The sequence below is a fragment of the Gasterosteus aculeatus genome, chromosome 4 (assembly GCF_964276395.1).
Source record: "Gasterosteus aculeatus chromosome 4, fGasAcu3.hap1.1, whole genome shotgun sequence".
NCBI classification, from domain to species: Eukaryota; Metazoa; Chordata; class Actinopteri; order Perciformes; family Gasterosteidae; genus Gasterosteus; species Gasterosteus aculeatus.
The window spans coordinates 18,888,985-18,908,386 of NC_135691.1; the positions used below are offsets into that span (position 1 = coordinate 18,888,985).

The 19,402-nt window shown below is 45.2% G+C and overlaps 1 protein-coding gene across 2 annotated transcripts in view; it reads left to right on the plus strand.

Annotated features, from left to right (window-relative positions):
* The window catches only part of il1rapl2 (interleukin 1 receptor accessory protein-like 2), a 301,062-nt gene that overhangs the window by 204,898 nt on the left and 76,762 nt on the right, over window positions 1–19,402 (plus strand). For both annotated transcript variants that reach the window (XM_040173723.2, XM_040173724.2), the window contains exons 5-6: window positions 2,002–2,188; window positions 2,270–2,423. In XM_040173723.2, coding sequence (XP_040029657.1) covers window positions 2,002–2,188; window positions 2,270–2,423 — 341 coding nt within the window. The remainder of the gene's footprint in view (window positions 1–2,001; window positions 2,189–2,269; window positions 2,424–19,402) is intronic.

Consider the following 19,402-nt stretch of genomic DNA (forward strand, 5'->3'; position numbering starts at 1 on the left):
TCCCTTTAGGAACTTGGTGTCACAGGGTCTGCTCTCTCCCTTCTCTCGTTCTACCTCGACGGCCGCACCTACCGGGTAACCTAGCGAGGATCTGTGTCGGAACCTTGTCCTCTTACTACTGGAGTTCCTCAGGGTTCCGTGCTGGGTCCCCTCCTGTTCTCGCTTTACACCAACTCTCTTGGCGCTGTCATTCGCTCGCATGGCTTCTCTTACCACAGCTATGCCGATGACACCCAACTAATTCTCTCCTTCCCTCACTCGGACACCCAGGTGGCGGCTCGGATCTCTGCCTGTCTAACTGACATCTCTCAGTGGATGTCCGCCCACCATCTGAAAATCAACCCCGACAAGACTGAACTACTTCTCTTTCCCGGAAAAGATTCGCTTACCCAGGACCTGACAGTCATCTTTGGAAACTCCGTACTAACGCCCACTTTGACCGCTAAGAACCTCGGCCTCACGCTCGACAGCCAACTCTCCCTGACTCCCAACATCACCGCGACAACGCGATCCTGTAGATACACGCTTTACAACATCAGGAGAATACGTCCCCTTCTCACTCAGAAAGCAGCGCAGGTACTGATTCAGGCTCTTGTCATCTCCCGCCTGGACTACTGCAACTCCCTCCTGGCCGGTCTCCCTGCCACCACCATTCGACCTCTGCAGCTCATTCAGAATGCAGCAGCTCGACTGGTCTTCAACCTTCCGAAATTCTTCCACACTACTCCACTCCTCCGCTCACTTCACTGGCTACCGGTGGCTGCCCGCATCCAGTTCAAAACATTGGTGCTCACGCACCATGCTGTGAATGGATTGGGTCCAGCTTACATCCAGGACGTGGTCAAACCCTACATCCCAACCCGCACTCTCCGCTCTGCATCTGCAAAACTACTCGTCCCTCCCTCACTGAGAGCAAAACACTCGACTAGATCTCGACTCTTTGCTGTCCTTGCGCCGAAATGGTGGAACGAGCTCTCTGAAGACACCAGGACCGCAGAGAGCCTTCACATCTTCCGCCGCAAACTAAAGACACACCTCTTCAGACTCTACCTCGACTAAAGACTAACAAATTGTAGCACTTAAATTGTACTTGCAACGTCACTCATCTATAGCAAATTGTAAATTGGCTTATTTGAGGAAATTGCACTTTCTTGTTTCCTGTAGTTTGTACCCTATGGTTGAATGCACTTATTGTACGTCGCTTTGGATAAAAGCGTCGGCTAAATGACATGTAATGTAATGTAATGTAATAGAGTCATCGATTCCCACGTTTAACACTTTGTCCACCAGCTAGTTGCTGACATTTTCCTAAAACAAGCTATACTGACTCACTTATTCACTAACTATCTTTGAGATGTTTGTATTGCAGCGCCCATGAAAACCCAATTTGTCAGTCAGCATACTCAGCAATAATACACAGAGGCGAGGAATCACTGCAGAAGAAAACAAGTTGCTGGAGCCTGGAGATGGACAGATGGGGAGGGAACACACTGGGAGATAGATGGGTGGATAAAAGGCTTTCCAGGACTTTAGTTCAATGCTTTGTGGCCGTGGTTAGGTCAATGACACACACACACACACACACACACACACACACACACACCTACACACACACAGCAGTGAAGGGATAAGTGGTTTGGATCCACTTAGATGAGAGGTTAGGGTTTGGGGACAATGGATGAGTCCTCCCAGTGTGCGTGGGAGAGGGAGAGAGAGAGAGAGAGAGAGAGGGAGAGAGAGAGAGAGAGAGATGTCCTTTGTGTCTGGAGGTGAACTTGGGAGAAGACCTACACACATACACACACACAGACACAGAGTTACTGTCAACTGATGTTGTCGTATCATACACATTGTAACACACGTTCAAAGTGTATCACAGTTGTATTAATTTGTTTGTTGATAAGACTCAATGTTCACACCGTCACCTGTAGCGTCAGAGCAGCAGGATGTATTTTTTTTAAAAAGCTTTTTACAATGTTGTGTTTGTTGTGATCTCCTCAGGAACTCGACATACTGCATGAAAGTGTCCATGTCCATGATTGTGGAAGAGAGGGATGAGGGAAAATGCTTCAGCAGCAAAATCCGACATCTGGAGAAGGCTGAGATCACCCACAGCAAAATGATCACCTGTCCTGATATAGAAGACTATTTGGCGCCGTACAAGCAACCACAGATGACCTGGTACAAGGTAAGACATACAGGACGGATGTGAGCAACATGCCACGGTCGTCTGTAGACTGTAACTGGGTCACGCTCTGTCTCTTGTCAGGAGTGCGAGCGGGTTGAATGGAGAAGCTCCATCACTGTTAACACTACAAACATCTGGATTCCAGAGGTGGAAGAGGGTGACGGGGGAAATTACACCTGTGAGTTACAGTATGGATCCAGACAGGTGCGACGGACAACACAGCTCAAAGTTACAGGTAGGACAGTGTTCATGCATTGTCTGATGGTAGGGTTGGATGGGAAAGGATACAATGGGATGGTTAGAATATTGATGGGGTAATAGTATCAGAAAGAATTGAATGGGCATTGGATGAAAAGATTGGATAAAAAATGGACTGATGATTGTTGAATCACAGCTGAGCTTCGTTGAGGGGGACCCTCACCAAAGGCCTTTCGGCTTCTGTCGTACTCAGCGAGTTAAGGAGTTAATTGCAAGCAGAGGGCTAGATTTAAGAATGATAATGAAGGAGATGAAGGAAAAAAAGGGATGTATGAAAGACCAAGAGGGTAGAGATGATAGTTGGAAAAAAAGTTTGAGGGGAGCGATGGTGCACCATTGGTATCTAGTGGCTGGGAGGAATGGGGGGAGATTTTTAGAGTAAGTTTGTTTGAAGTATAATATCAGAATTCTTAAACACTTTTTCCAAATAGGCAAAGATGGGGATCTTGGATGGAACTGATATTGGTACACAGGAGGCAGGAGAAGAGGAGAAATTGTGTAGAATGGTAATTGACAACGTTTTATATGTTGTCCTTGGTTCTATAACAGGATCTGATTGGTTGGGAGGGAATGGCTTTGTACGAATACATACATTAGGATGTTGTCTGTCAGCTGCTGTTTTGTAGTAGAACAATATATGCCGACACATATGGGACCTGGGTATCAATTCCATCTGTCCTATTTTCCATAACTGATTAATTATATGTGCATTACACCACTCCACTCGAGTGGTTTCTTGGAAAATTGACAAATCAAAGACAGAGAGTGGATTCAAACCATGACAGAAATATGTACTTTGGCTGCTTTTAATATACAATGGATCTCCCAGTGACTCCAGAGCATCCATTATTTTTGACAGATGTCGAGCCATACATCATTTATCATGACGGCAGCACTTTGAAAGTTTCCTCTTGCACAATAGAACTAAAACCTAAAAAAATGGAGTGCATTCACATTCATGGCGCCATGTTGTGTGTTTATTCCCATTTTAGACAAACATTGCTTCAAGCTTGGGTGGCTTTGGACTTAACTTTGACTGCACTTCTCAGGAGTTTAATCTGACTTGCATCTGCACTTTTGTGCTGTGTGTGGGGGGGTTGGGGGGGGCTGCAGTCCTTTTGATGGTGTGCACATGCTTGCTTGAGTTTTGACGTTATGCCATGTGCATAATGCATATTGGTGTCTTTGAGCAATGAATGACAACATTGTGTGCTTATTTTGTATGACACACAACATGCACCCCCACAGCATTTGCATAACACATTCAGACACTTTTCTGCACGCACACATACACTTGAAAACACACGAGCTGTGGGATTCTCTAGTCTGACGTAATGGCTGTGCCATGACAAGCAGCATAGAGTAAGTGGATACTTTGTCCTTTCAGTAGGCTGTTTGGCGGTATTCTGTGCTCCGTATCTGTTACGTTTTGCATTCCTGAATCAATCTCTTCATCTTCTTCATCCTGCACCTCGTGATTTGGTTCTGATGCACGACAACCTTTTGTTGAGTGGAGTCGCTAGAAAGGCATCGCTTCATTTGTCCCGGCATTATTCAGAGGCACTTTTCCTCTCTTCCCTTCATCTACTCTCCCGTGGAGGAAGATAACGTGGGAAAACCACGTTTTCGACATGTTTCACTTATTGTGAGGAAATAGCTCCTGATGGTTCGAGTGTAGAGTCCTCTCGTTGTAACATCTCTCGTATTGTAGTTGTCAAGGATGCGTGGAGGAGGCAGGACTCAAATGCAGACTTCACGGAAAACAAAAGACTTTAATAGTCACAAGATCCAAAATCAAAAGGCCAAGGGGCAAAAACACACAGGAACCAGGGGGAAAACAGCAGGCATGAAACTATGAACATCCACGACAATAGACAATGACGCGACAAGTGACACAAGAGACACACGGCTTAAATACACAAGGGAGGTGCAGGTGATTGGACACAGGTGGAAACTATTAGACGATCACAGGGGATGACGGGACAAGGCAGGAAGTGAAGTTACCCGGGGACACGAATGGCAGAAAACTACAAAATATAACAGGAAGTGAACCACACCGTGACAGTAGTTGAAGCATAGCTCCACTCTTTGAATAAATATGATGAATGTTTCTCCTGCATGCAGAGCTTTGCTGTCTTTTATCAAATGGATGGAATGCGACGAGTCGACATGTCTACAATCAAGAAACAATCACCAATCACAATTTAATACATTCATTGAAAAGGGCAAGGACTAATTTGATTGCCTCTACGGCTCTTAACACGGCCGATGTCTCAAAGGAAACAGCCACTATATCTTTACACAGCAAATAGATGTGCAAATAGCTTCATTCTCCTCATAGATTTACAATAACGGGAGACTGTAGCACGACAGTAACACCAACCATATAAGCATCATTCTAAAAACCTAAATCTAAACTCCTAATGTGTTTTGGAAAGAGGAGGTGGTGGCAGATGGGGGCCAGGAGAACGAGGCGGGGTGGATGTTAGTCAGGAGGCGCTGATGAGTTCAAACCAGAGCAAAGAACCACTGTGCAGCAGCTCTCCGAGGCAACAGCTGAGACCACATATGTCGGTAAATTGTGGAAATGTGTACATAATAAAATATGAATGAATCTTATTTGTATTTCTGGTTCATGCAAGGCAAGCAAAGCGTAATCAATTAATGAGCTCTCACACACAAACCCGGATGTTGTGTATGCGTCTATGAATGATTAAATAATCAAGGTGTGAAGTTCATTTGACTCCATTAAATATTTTCATTCATGTCAATGTAGAAAATAAAACACAAACAGGCAATTTGCCATAACGCCGCAGTTGTGGTCTCAACTGGTCTTGCAAAAAAAAAAATCCCCATTGTTTGAGCACTAGACAAGACCAGGCCGAGTAAAACACCAGAACTCAGGATCAGAACAAATTGATTTATCTTTTAATACACTGGTACATAGATACAAATAGTAGTTTGTTTACCTACTGATGCATCCCTGTGTTGTTTCAGGGGTCATCATCAGATACGTTACGGAAATGAGCACAGAAGCAAACTACCATATGGAGACAAAAGAACTCAGTGAAGCAATATAAGCATGAATGAACCAAGACGTGTGTGTCAGTGTGTGTGTGTCAGTGTGTGCTTCTGCCCGATGCTGCACACGCTAACTGCTGCGAGGCCAATTCATCTCGTCCTGTTTAGGGAGCCAGAACACCTCTGGCTCCAACCGCTCCCCCCCCCCTCTCTCTCTCTCTCCATTTTCTCTCCCTCCGCTCGTCTCTTCCTCGTTCCGTTTCCTCAAACATAGCCGCGGAGCTCAGGCCCTTTTCAGGGCAACGCTCATAACCCACGGCAATGTTTGTGTGTGTGTCTGTGTGAGAACGGAAGTAAATAAATGACGTACACGTATCCGCTGCATAACTAGTATTCCTCCTCCTCTCGTGGTGGGAACAGGGGGTTCTAGTACCTCGGCTCCGTATTTCTGACTGACACATTCAACGATTTCTAGTGAAACCAGCCCTAAAAAGCATGAGTGAGTGCGTGTCAGGCCCTGTGCTAAAACATCTCTGTCCGTCATCCTGTAGTTCCGTCCTTTTCTCTCTTGGCAGCCGGTTTGTATCGCCATGCTTTCATCGTTAAATGGAGATTAACGTAAAGAATCAGGCAGAGCTTCCAGATCAGCTGCGGGCTTCAGTGTTTTATTCCAATAAAAACACTGTTAGCTGAAAAGAAGTACTGAAAATGGACCCAAAGTTGGCCATGAGATCGGGGGGAAAACTTACGTCAGGGAGGGTGTGTGTTCTACATGTCACCCTCTCAATGTGCTTCACCTACAGCCTCTCACTGTTTCTTGTTTCCTTTTAAACAATTGGAGCTTTTAATTAACTGCTGCACCCGAGGGAACTGGCGCGTTGTGAGCACTGGGGTAATCGGCTGTGTTTACAATGCTGCTCCTGCTGTCACTTCTTAACCACGGGGCATTCTCTGCTGTAGATCAGGGGGATCCCATTTGACGAGTCCCATGTAGAGAGAACAAGAAAACAGAAAATCGCTGCTTTTAATAATCATCACAGCCTGTCAACGCATGATCGGTCTGTGTTTTATCAAGTGCTGTAAAGGCTAAACCGCCCCAGTCTTGTGTCTTTAACAACGGTACCTTTGTCCAGACATGTATTATATCTGATCGGTAAACCAGCCTTTCCAAAAATATGTACGTTGGATGAATCACAAATGAATCTTATTTGAGAGACACTCTCACATGATATATGCAACGGTTTGAGGAGATAACAATTTTCAGGACAGTATGAATAACAAGCTCCCTTGTGTGGCTCAAAGTGCACTGCAGATATAAATGTAAAAATTAAAGCTGATGACGGACTTCCTGTGTATTCAATGCTTCCTCCCAAGAGGCCCTGAGGAGAGACACAGATACAGCGCGAGGTGAAAGGGATTAGTGCATGACGCCATGTGGTTGCTGTAGGTGGGTGCTTTGATTCAGCCCACGTATGTTTGCAGGCAGCAGTGTCTCACTTGGCTCCTACATCCTCCATCTCCAGTCAGGCTTTTTGAGGCATTCTGGAATATTTCCTGTGGCTTTTATGATTTTTCTTTTTTTTTTGTCTTTTGGGGCTCCCCGTCATGATTCTTTGACACTAGTGATTTTTGGCCGCCTGACAGAGGATTCAGTCGGTTCCTGCACCAAAGATGGCGGGGGAGGCCTTCCACTCATTTTTAGGATTTAATTTATTTCCTCTGTGGAGAAAAAACAAATGACGAGAGCCGCTGGGAAATACACTTGGCTGACGAAACTCTTTAAGGGCAAACAACTGAAAGACTACCTCCCAAAAAGCTTTAAACAGACTGGAAAAATATCCTTGTGACGTTATACTGGCATGTGCACAAATCTTTTTTCAAAAATATAATATCTTGAAATGAAAGCATTGTACCTTATTCAGGCCGATGGAGAATGCAAGTAAGCTGACCAGACCAAATTGGCTAGGAACTTAAACTTGAAGCAACTGTCCAATCACTGCTGAGATGCTTATTGTAAAGAGAAGGTTGCAGCGTGTGAGAATTTCAGTTGAAGCCACTATGGCATTTGCAAACGGTTCTGTGATGTGAAATGATCAGCTTTGGTGTTAAAACAGCGCGGTGGTGTGGTGGTTAGCACCATCGCCTCACAGCAAGAAGGTCCTGGGTTCAACTCCAGCCTTTCTGTGTGGAGTCTGCATGTTCTCCCCGTGTCTGCGTGGGTTCTCCGGCTTCCTCCCACAGTCCAAAGACATGCACTGGGGATCAGGTTGATTGGTGTCTCTAAATTGTCCCTAGGTGTGTGTGAATGTGAGTGTGAATGACTGTCTGTCAGACCTGCAGTCGACAGGTGAACAATCACAACACTGTGTTCCTTGTTTCTCACTCGATGTTAGCTGCGAATGACACCCCCCGCCATCCCGCATGGAAGAAAAGCTGACTGACTACATATAACATTTTTATTATCAAGATATGAATTGACCTGGCCTAATGTCCTCTGGTCCCCAGGTCATGGTTGCCGGGGAGAAGGGTATAAACACAATATACCATCAATCTTTTTGTTTTTCTGATGCAACCACTAGCAGAAGTCAGAGAGTAGGAAATGGACACATCCTCTGCATACGGGCTACCAGGCAGATGTGTCTCATGGCTAAAAGAGAGGAAGCCTAATGAGGACTTCTCGAAAATTAGACCACTTGGTGTTTATGAATGTTTTATCAAGCTAACCTTTTAAGAGCTAACCCATTTTTTAGACCCCTGCTTGAAAATTGCATACCCATAATAAAACCAGACCACCATACTCGATGTTATCAAGAGTCCGTGTCCAGTGACACGGTTTCTCTCTCAATGGTTCTGCCCAATCACGTGTGGGTCCACCGTGCACACACACACAAAGAGAAGAACCACGTGCGCGGCCCGCTGGGTATAACGGAGATGATCAGGTCCGAGCAGGGCTGAGTCTGGGGTCAGCAGAGGAGAGGGAGGCAGATGAGAGTTAGAGAAGTAGGATTCAGCAAAACAGAACAATGAGGAAGAACAACGGAGTGATAGGATGTATTGAAGAACAACCTGTCTCTGGGCTTGAGGCCCGTCTGGGCTTGGTGCAGATTGGGGTTCAAGTCATGTCAATTTAAGGGTAAGACCTTCAACTTCATCCAGACGCTGTATTCGGGACACATCTGTTGGTATAAAAAGGGGTTCAGTCATCTCTTTATCTCCACGTATCAGATCCCTCTTATTTCACAGCTAAACTAAGCTAAACTTAATCATGGCATATACTGAGATTGTACAGCAGCACTGTCATATAAATGATAGTTAGAATTTATTATAAAGGACCGAGGACCATCCAGTCCAGGACAAAAGACAATGACGCCACAGGTGGCAAACAACACACACGGCTTAAATACACTAGGGAGGTGCAGGTGATTGGACACAGGTGGAAACAATCCGACAATCACAGGGGATGACAGGACCAGGCAGGAAGTGAAGTTACCCGGGGACACGAGTGGCAGAAAACTACAAAATAAGACAGGACTTCAACCACACCGTGACATTTTCGTGAGAGGAAGTTCCCACAGACGGTTGTAAGGACAAAGACTGAACTCTTATTTTGTTTTTGTATTCATTCCATCGGCCCTGAGCTGCCTTGTGTAATTGTGTGTGTGTGTGTGTGTGTGTGTGTGTGTGTGTGTGTGTGTGTGTGTGTGTGTGTGTGAAAGGGACAGAGTGGGTTCTTCTGTGTGTTTGCCTGCCTGCACCTACAAACAAGAGTAGGAGGATTATGGTGGACGTGTGCTTTAATCACAGAGAACATGCACAAGTTCTTTTCAATTCAGACCAGCGGGCAGAAGGTAACTCTTGGCGTTTTAAGGTCCAAAGTAGATTCTTTGCAAACCGTGCACAGAGATGAAGGTACGCGACACTCACATTCATTGAGTCGAGGTGGAGACAGAAACCTTTGAGAGGAAAAACAGAACTTGCATAGCATTTTTCTTGGCAGTCCCTCGGCCCCAAAGATTTAACTTCCATGAACATCATTATGTCTAATCCGCCATTGCGACACAGTTGTTTGTTCAGATTGATTGTTTAGTGATATCAGCAAACTTTTAAATAATGCCATCAACATTTCCCTTTTAATGATAAGTTAAAGCCACCTTCATATGTTCACATTTGAGCACTGAGCTGTTTGTGTTTATGTGCCAAGAACAACTAAACGCTATCTAAACGCTATCTAAACGCTATCTCTTCTAGCACAAATTGAAACACTGACTGCCTCTTTTTTGCCTAATTTTATCTGTTGAACCACTTTCATCCGTTCATTTCCCTTGTCTCTCATTGTTTCAGCTTTTAAAGTTGTCTCACTGTCATGCTGAGATTTTCTCCTTAACTTTCCTGACGTCTCTCTGTGTTCCACTAAATCTCCGAGCTAATCCGGTTAGCAGCCATTTTCAAAGTCTTCTTTGGATGACATCATTGACTAATTTCGTTCTTCTACGAACTTCGTCTCCAGTTACATTTCAACCACGTCTCTCTCTCTCTCTCTCTCTCTCTCTCTCTCTCCCCCCATTGGTCCTCCCCTTTTCCTCCCAAAGCCATTCATCAAAAAAATGTCTCATCCATATTTTAGAGGCATTTCAAAGTAAAATGTGTATTAACAAAGTACACAGTATTCAGGCTAAATTTAACACTGCAGAGAATTTCTGTGTTAGGATGTGTATTTATGTGTGTGAGAGAGAGAGAGAGAGAGAGAGAGAGAGAGAGAGAGAGAGAGAGAGATTTTTTTTTTTGATTTTGATAAACCTTTATTTTCTTATAAAAAACAAACACAAACAAGAATAATGCCTGATGACATAAAGGTCCAATCAATACACAGAAGAACGCCACGCTCTCCTATCAGCCAGTCCACACCAGGCTCCTCTGCAGCATCAACGCACACCGCCCACTCCGCCGATGAACTGGTAGTCCATCTGGTCACTGGCTCCTCACCTCCGCCGGTACCCCACTCAGTCCCCAGCAGCCCTCTCGTTGCCACTGTTGATCTTCTGGACAATCTTTCGCAGCCGGAAGACCTCCTGCTGCGTGTATCGGGAACTGCCTCGTTTGCTCGCACCCTCCCGAGCAGTACGACCGAATTTCTCCATATCCGGAAAGTAGTCCTCCAGCTTAATCCCCTTCATGTTCTTGGTGGTCTTCAGGAAGAGTTTCACCCTGCCCACGCTGTACCGATTTGTGGCCGTCTCGCCGGAGGAGACGCTGTGCGCAGAAGACTCCGCTCCTGCTGCCCCTCCCCCCTCTGTCTCTCTGTTCCCTGACCCCTTCTTGGCCTGAGAGCCCCCTCTGCTCTCCGTCTTTCTCTTCAGGCGGGGGACTTTTAACGCCTCTTCTTCTCCCTCCATGTCCATGTCGCTGTCCGTGGACAGGGTCCCTTCAATGTAGGTCCCCAAACCCGTTCCCGGCTCCTCTTGCCTCCCTTGACCCACCTGCTGGACCCCACTCGCCCCTTCTTCCATCCCTACGCCCCCTTGACCCGCAAGCTGGACCTCGTCTGCTTCCTCATTCACCCCTTCATTCGCCTGCCCCACCTGCTGGGCCCCACTCACCCCTTCATTCGCTCCGTCACTCGCCTGCCCCACCTGCTGGGCCCCACTCACCCCTTCATTCACTCCGTCACTCGCCTGCCCCACCTGCTGGGCCCCACTCACCCCTTCATTCACTCCGTCACTCGCCTGCCCCACCTGCTGGGCCCCACTCACCCCTTCATTCACTCCGTCACTCGCCTGCCCCACCTGCTGGGCCCCACTCACCCCTTCATTCACTCCGTCACCCGCCTGCCCCACCTGCTGGGCCCCACTCACCCCTTCATTCACTCCGTCACCCGCCTGCCCCACCTGCTGGGCCCCACTCACCCCTTCATTCACTCCGTCACCCGCCTGCCCCACCTGCTGGGCCCCACTCACCCCTTCATTCACTCCGTCACTCGCCTGCCCCACCTGCTGGGCCCCACTCACCCCTTCATTCACTCCGTCACTCGCCTGCCCCACCTGCTGGGCCCCACCCGTGTCTTCATTTACCCCGTCAGTCCCTCTCTCCACCAGCTGGACTCTGCACCCCCCCCCCTCACTCACTGCACCCTTCTGGACTTGACCTGTCCCCGTTTCACCTCCCTGTTGGACCCCAACTGTCCCCTCTTGTCTTTCCTGCCCACCTTGGCTGTGACCAGTAGAGGTCTTCTCTGGGCATGTCCTGCTCAGATGTCCCTCTCTGCCACACCGGTAACATTTCGTGCTGTCAGAGTTGACAAACATCACATAGTCAAACCCATCCACCCTTAATTTGAACACCACGTTCAGATCCTCGTTTTTCTTGTTGAGGATCATGTAGAGCGTCCTCTTGTGAGATACCACGTGTCTCAGGAGAGGGGATTTGAGACCCGAGGACACCTTATTAATGGGAGACACGACCACCCCGTGTCTCGACAGTTCTCTGGTCAACATCTCGTCCCTGATGAACGGGGGCACGTTAGAGACCGTGACTCGGGTCGCTGGCGTGGCGAGAGGCAGGACGGGCACGAACGTCTCGTTCACCACGATCCCCTTCTCCACCACCATGTTGGCTTTGTCCACGCTGTCTATGAACATCACCACCGCGTTGTTCATGCGGGCGGCGGACTTTACGCTGCCGTGACCGACCATCTCCCCCACGGCCAGGCTGCAGTCCTCCACCGAGCACGGGAAGCCCGGCGGAACCTTAACGCCGTGCTTCCGCGTCAGTCGGGTCAGGTCCATGGCGGCGTTTAGCACGCCGACCAGCGCGAGCCGATCAGCCGCAAAAAACGCGCACTGCACAAACACAGACCTCTAAAAACCAAGTCCACACAAACTCTCTAGGTTCTCCACATTAACTAGTGGAAATATCCACACGGAAAACAGTATCGCTCTCAGCTCCACGCTCCGTCACTCAGAGAGAGAGAGAGAGAGAGAGAAGGATGGGACGTGAGAGAGAGACAAAGACATCGAGGGGATTTGCCGTGGAGCAAAATATTTGTAACCTCATTGGAATAATGCTAATGCAACATTACTTCCACTGCATGACACGTTTCACACGCTCACGCAGCCTCTCTGTGAGACACAGGACGCATTGGGACGATTCTTCCATCCTCCTCATACGTCTGTTACAACCCGTCTCTCCTCCTCCGTCTCCTCTCGCTCTTTTGTTTACTCTCCCTAACTCTCTTAATTTCAGCGAAGTACTTCCCTTCATCTCTCATATACTTTCCCTCTGCCTTCCTCCCTTCCATCTATCTCTCGCTATTTATCAATTTGACACACCGCCTACTGTGTGTGTGTGCGCGTGTGTTAAGGGCCTATGACCTAGTTAGAGTCTCACCTCCTAATTCATTGTGAAATTGGCTCTGTTCTCCAAAGACAGATGGGCTCGATGAGGTTACTCCTCTCTCACACACACACACACACACACATACTTCCTATTAACATGACTCTGCAACTTAAATAGAAAGCTAGACAGGTGGGTGGAACACAAGCCCCATTATAAAAACAGAGAATCCGGTGTGTTTTGGCTCAGGCCTTCATCACTTTACATCTAAAATGTCGGACCATTCCCTTCGCAGAGCCGTATGCATCGGCCCCTGGAGAGTTGTGTCATTTCAACTGTGTAAATGTAATCACATTTGTAAATGTGTAAATTTATCTCTCATTGAATTTGATGGGGGTTGTTCTCACGGCGAGGTCGTCTCCTAGCGGCTGAGGGATTTGGATTCTTACACGTATGATTACAAAGTGAACACACATGCACACAGGATGCACATCACGTCGCATGTTAACACATCTGACCATGTGAACGTGGATTCAGATTGAGTTACATAACTCTCCACACACATTTGTAAATAGTTCTGCCTAAAGAATGTAACTAGACTGAATAGGCACACATGTTCATTGTACAGGAGATCAGGGCAGCAGACATTACCTGGTAATGTATGCTGGGGCCGGAAGCATCAGTCAGTCATCACGATAGCTGTCGGGCCTGAATATGTTCTCTCAACTCTATTCATATCTAAAACTCAACCTTCATTTCTCCTCACTGAGAAAAGAAGTTTCTTAAATACATCTCAAAGGTCTGACGGGCCACTGTGTCTCAGAGATAAACCTGGAGAGCTGGAAGATTAATAGGAGGTTGCCTTTGCAAAGGACTCACACTAGAAAATGCTCGTATGTGGAGCTTTAAAGTTTCCTTTCAACTCAATAATCACAGCGTATGATGTAAAACTGTTTCTTATTGTCAGAGGGCGAAGTGAAAATGCTGAAAATGGTAAAATTTGGCGCATCCAACAACCGGGAAATGAGGATTTAAATGAATGAAAAGAGTCATGTGAGCCATCATTACTTTCAAACTATCACCTCAATGTTTTGGAATCCTGTTCTTCAGATTGCAGTCTATCAAACATGTGTTCAAATCCATCTTTCCTGTCCTGTCGACAGATAGATCCCTGGTAGCTACGATGGCTTTGGTCCATCTTATTGAGTTAAGAATCCGCCAACGTTCCCAAAGCCGATCAACTCAGTGCCAAATGATCGTTATCCACCGAGCAGTGGTTTCACTCTGAAGTACAGACGTAGACCCCATAATGCTACGAGGAGCAAAGTCACAAGGAGATCGTGCTGAATTCAGGGATATCTTTAAGGTTTCTCTCGCCAAACTTGCTTCTACCATATGACCACCACCAACTGGTTGAATGGGTCATTACGACCAAACAGACTTAAAAGTAAAAAAAATCCAGTCTTTCATGGTGTCGTTCGTCTGCCGTGAGGCTTTGAGACGTGAGATATACAGGCATGTTTGGGACCGTTTTGGAGGCAAATCTAGAAAATTCAAACTTTTCTTTGTGTGTAATATTGATATACGTCTTCACCAGTAACGTATAAACTGTTTTTTTACAAATCATAGCACTCAGGATTAGCCTTCATCCCCACAAAACAAAATAGTCCAACTAGACAAAGTAGTTCCGGAGTGATTACACCTTTCATCAGGCCACAGAACGTGACAAACGTTACTCCTAATGGATAAACGGAATGCTGTATTTAAATGGTCTAAAGCATTAAATACGCTAACGTGACGTGTCACTTCCTGTCCGTTGTTCTTCAGACGGACTGAGACACGGGGAGAGTTGGTTTAGGATGAACATGTTGCAGTATTTTTTACATCCAACTACAGATTATATATCTCGGTGTGTGTGTGTGTGTGTGCGTGTGTGTGTGGGTGTTTTTGGTTGAGCCGACTTGATATCCCTCGTTTCTTTTCCACTTGAAACATGATTGGACATGATTCAGCCACTGGTCTGGAAAATAAGGGAGTCAAGAGGTACATTTTGTATACCCAAGCACACACAAAAGTGTAATTTGTTCATTGATGTTGAAGAAAGCCACAAATACACGTTTGTCACACACACTCCTTGTCCTGTGTCTGGCTCTCTCTTTCACGCACACACACACACACACGCATACACACGCACACGCACACACACACACAGACACACACACTGAAAACCCAGTGGTCAAGTTAATTGCATTAAACAACCTTAAGATACAGACCCTTCTGCTTCTCACACATCGATACCTCTGACAGAGAGGCAAGGAAAAGAAAAACAAGAAAAAGGACAAAACAAGACGAAAGGACTGATGGGAAAAAAAATAAGGAAAACATGTTGAGGAGAAAAATAATGATTATGTTGTTTTTGCCCGGTGAGCCACAATGGGACATTAATCAGAGCATTATTATCATCTGTGGCCGGTGGAGAACAGGAGGACAGTTCAAGAGAACCAATATGCAGAGAATAAAATTACCTTAACAAGCAGATACAACGTATTTAAATTAAGAAATTCCTAGAGGTCTCAATTTATTTTTATAATGAAGTGATTTGAGGAAAAAAGATGTTTTGTAATAATGACATTGAGGTGAATGTTTTTACAACCTTTACTGAATTCCTGTTACTCCTACATGCACAATAATCCATTGAATCCACTGCAGCATTCTATCTGTCAATACCTCATTTAGATGTGCGACCCTGTAATGTAGGAAACTGTAACTGTAACTAACAGGCAACATTCTGCTTAAAGCAGTGCTTTTACAACACATATGAGATGGATAGGGAAACTATTCTCCGTTCTTTTTGAGGATGAAGAGAAGCAGAAAGACTAGACGACAAATTGTGTCTTTCAAAAAGACTTTGCATGGTGACATTTTGACACGTCGCCATAGAAAAAAGCACAAAAGCCAAAAGCCTCTCTGAAACAATTACATGCAAGCCATCTAATGACAACAATTCTTTCTACTCAGGCACGTTTCTCATCCAGCATGTCAGGACACCCTCGTCATAGATTTCATTCCCATCTCACTCTGACAGGGAAAGCAAATACTAGCATATTACAAATGATTGAACTGTGCCCTTCCAGTACGTCGGACTTTCAGAGCGTGAGCCTTATAAGCCTCCTGGGTCATAAACGTACCACAACGTCAATGTGGCAGTGATTTTTTGGGGGCGTAAGCTTCAGGCGACGTCTTCAAATGGGAGGACCAGTCAGGGAGCTGTTCTAACCAAGACCACATCTCTGGTTTCCTGTGTTTTGAAAATGCTGCTCGTAAAGAGCCGTGATGAGAAGTAAGGTTGTTTGGGGATACGGTGTGCTGAATGAAACCACATTAAGACATTGAAAGTTGCCCTGAAGAGAACAACGCCAGGATGACTAGGGAGCGACCTTAATCTTCTACAGAGCACCCGAGCAGTCTGGAGGAAGAATGGAGGAAGTTTCACATTTTCAATCAGGACCTTTTACTACTAAACTAGAGCCGTCTAACTGGTTCTCGGCATAAACTGCAGCGCAATTCTTTTCAATGGGATTCAAATCAAGATGATAAAACGTTTTTTTCATCATTGATGTCGTTTACCCTTTTGTCTGCTCTGTGTTACCTTCTTTCTCTTTCCTTTAGTATGTATCTTAGATGCCTTCAAAAACAATCACCCAATGAAAAAGTCTGAATAATTACAAGCACATAGATGAGCAGATAGAAATGGATCATTTGAAGGGTTTTATTTGCTTTAACTCTTCCTGAGTTGTGCTGAGTGTGCGAGTTCCCCCTAAACACAAACTTACCTCTTTAAAGCTCTAGTCAACGGACAGCTACAGTCCAGCAAATAAAGGTCAAGCGCTTTGCTCAAGAGCATTAAAACAGTGTCACCGTGAGTCAACGACAGGATGAGGAGGAAGAAACAAAAAGGTTGGTTGGGGAAAGTTAATTCAAGTGTAGAAACAAGCGAACAGCAGTGAGGGAGATAGATATGGGCGGGAGAGACGGATGAAAGCGAATGTATTATAAAGCATGTCAGTGTAACCTTTTGGTGATGGAAATATCTTTACTGTTGTACGTGATCCGGCAGAGAGTCATTTGTGTCTTTTTAACAAGGGAGAAGGGACAGGGGACGCTGTCTGAGAAGGTTGTTTCCTCTTCAGCCAGACAGGTTCATCACTTGGGAGTTTCTTAGTTGACTTACTTTGGTTAGTTCCTCGCCTCCCTTAATCGATGTCTTTGTGTGTATAATTGTGTGCGTCAGGCCTACATTTGGTCGGACAGTCTACATTGATTTCCCTCCTCTGAGCCTTTTTGAATGTGAATGTCATTCCCATGTGATTCATAAAAAGTCTGTATCCCGAGCTTCTGTAACCGTTGGACAGAACTTTCTAGTCATTTTTATGTATTTGTATCTGCATGATTTTACTTCTTTTGCATGTTTTGATTATCTGTGTGTTGCAGTGGTTGGTGTAGTATTCCAGATGCGGTTTTATTTCTGCCTTGTGTTTTTAACAAGTGAGTGTCCTCATTAAGGTCAATAGGTGCGTCCCGAAATGGACAGCAGGTGCGGCGCTGCGCCCCATTTTACGGAGCCTGGTGGGGCAGGCGGAGGTTTTACCACGGTGCAGTCAGCGGTTGTTTTGAGCATTCCGTCACCATTTGGCTTTCAGTAGGTCGGGAAGAGACTTGTCCTGGTGGCATGTGGGATAGCCATGTTGCCTTTGCCCACGATGGCCCAATTTGGTGTACTTTTGAACTTTTAAGTGTGCGTATATGAAGCATTATACATACTCATCTGAAACGCTTACACCCACATATGAGAAACACACGAGCGTTCATTTATACTGAGACATTGTCTTGAATGAGAATATGATTAATAACTCAAGACAATTACAACTAGCTCTCTGTACCTTTTTCTAACAATTTGTACTGTCTGTTTCTCTTTTGGTCTGCCCACCTTTTTAGTTTCTACCCTGAATAGCGGGAACATACTGGATGGATTAATGTAACTGATGTTTGACGAGTTAAAAAAGCAGTAAATTAAAGTTGTGCATTGTAAAGATATAGTGGAGGGACGGCAGATAACCAAGCCTCTCTCTCTTTCCCTCTCTGTGGGCCTAAACCTTTGCTTACGCAGCCCAGCTGACATCACAGAAGCACAGCAGCCACCCTCCCAGTCCCCAACGGGTTAGTCTGTTAGCTCAGTCGGCGTTGCGTGGTTAGCGCTGTGAGCCCCTGGAACTGACAAAATGTTGAAAGCCGTCAATCCAAAGATCTTATTTATTTGATATCATATTCAAATAAATATATAATCCATTTAGACAGCAGTTGAACATAAAGTCAATCTGCAATAAATAAATGATATACTACGCATCTGTAATGACTTTGGGGGTTTTATATATATATATATATTACAAACACATAATAAGTAGTGGCGGGCAAGAATTATTATACATTGAGATTAATGGCATGATTTATTCACAAAATCCTCCTAAATATGTAATAATAAATTAAAAAGTAGTGTATTGTGTACTTTTATTAATGCAAACACTTTAACCAAAGAAGATGCTTATTAATTAAAAGCACTATTCTCTTCACGGAGCAACAGTTACAATATTTTTTATACATTTAAAATTAAATTAAATCAAAAACTAAAGCTCTATTTGACTCTCCCGGAGCATTAGCTTTGTGACTAGTTCATTTTTAATAATTTTTAATAACTTAGTTATAACAGGCACCCTCCAAGCAAAGTTAACATATATAAATCTCTTTTCTTTTTTTCTGAACAGGCACCAGCAGAAACAGTCTCTGTTTTGTAGTTGTGGTATTTTTTCTAAATGTATGTTGGTACATTGATGTTCGTAATGCTCATCGGTGTTTATAACAAGCAGTACATGTAGGGGCGATCAGGGGTGTAGGTGAGGGGATCAACCTGGACCGGCACTTATAATAACATAACTGGATGGAACCTCCTTTGAAGTCAGCCGTTGGCTCTTTGCCGGTTCGGTTGATAGAGTTGCCTCGCGGTGTTAAATATAGTTTCTCTGAAGTGGGTCGTTTTTTCGCCCCGTTGCTTCTAAAATGAATTAGGCCTCCTAAAGACGTTGAATCACATAGTAGTTATGTGTAAAAAGGAGGATGATTAAAGTTTTAGTTTAGTGTTAGTATTAGTTCCCATTTTTAGTTTTAGTATTAGTTCCCATTTTGTACTTACTTACAAACTACAATTCAAATAGACTTAGAGGGGGCACATTATGAAAAGGCCACTTTGATAGTGCTGTCTTTTTCAGAACGTTCCATATATTATTGATTTTAAAACATGAAGATTCTTTAATGGCTGCACAGTGGCGTGGTGGTTAGCACTGTCGCCTCACAGCAAGAAGGTCCTGGGTTCGACTCTGCTCAGTGGCCTTCCTGTGTGGAGTCTGCATGTTCTCCCCGTGTCTGCGTGGGTTCTCTCTGGATTCTCCGGCTTCCTCCCACAGTCCAAAGACATGCTCTGGGGATCAGGTTGATTGGGGACTTTAAATTGCCTGTAGGTGCGTGTGAAGGTCAGTGTGAATGGTTGTTTGTCTC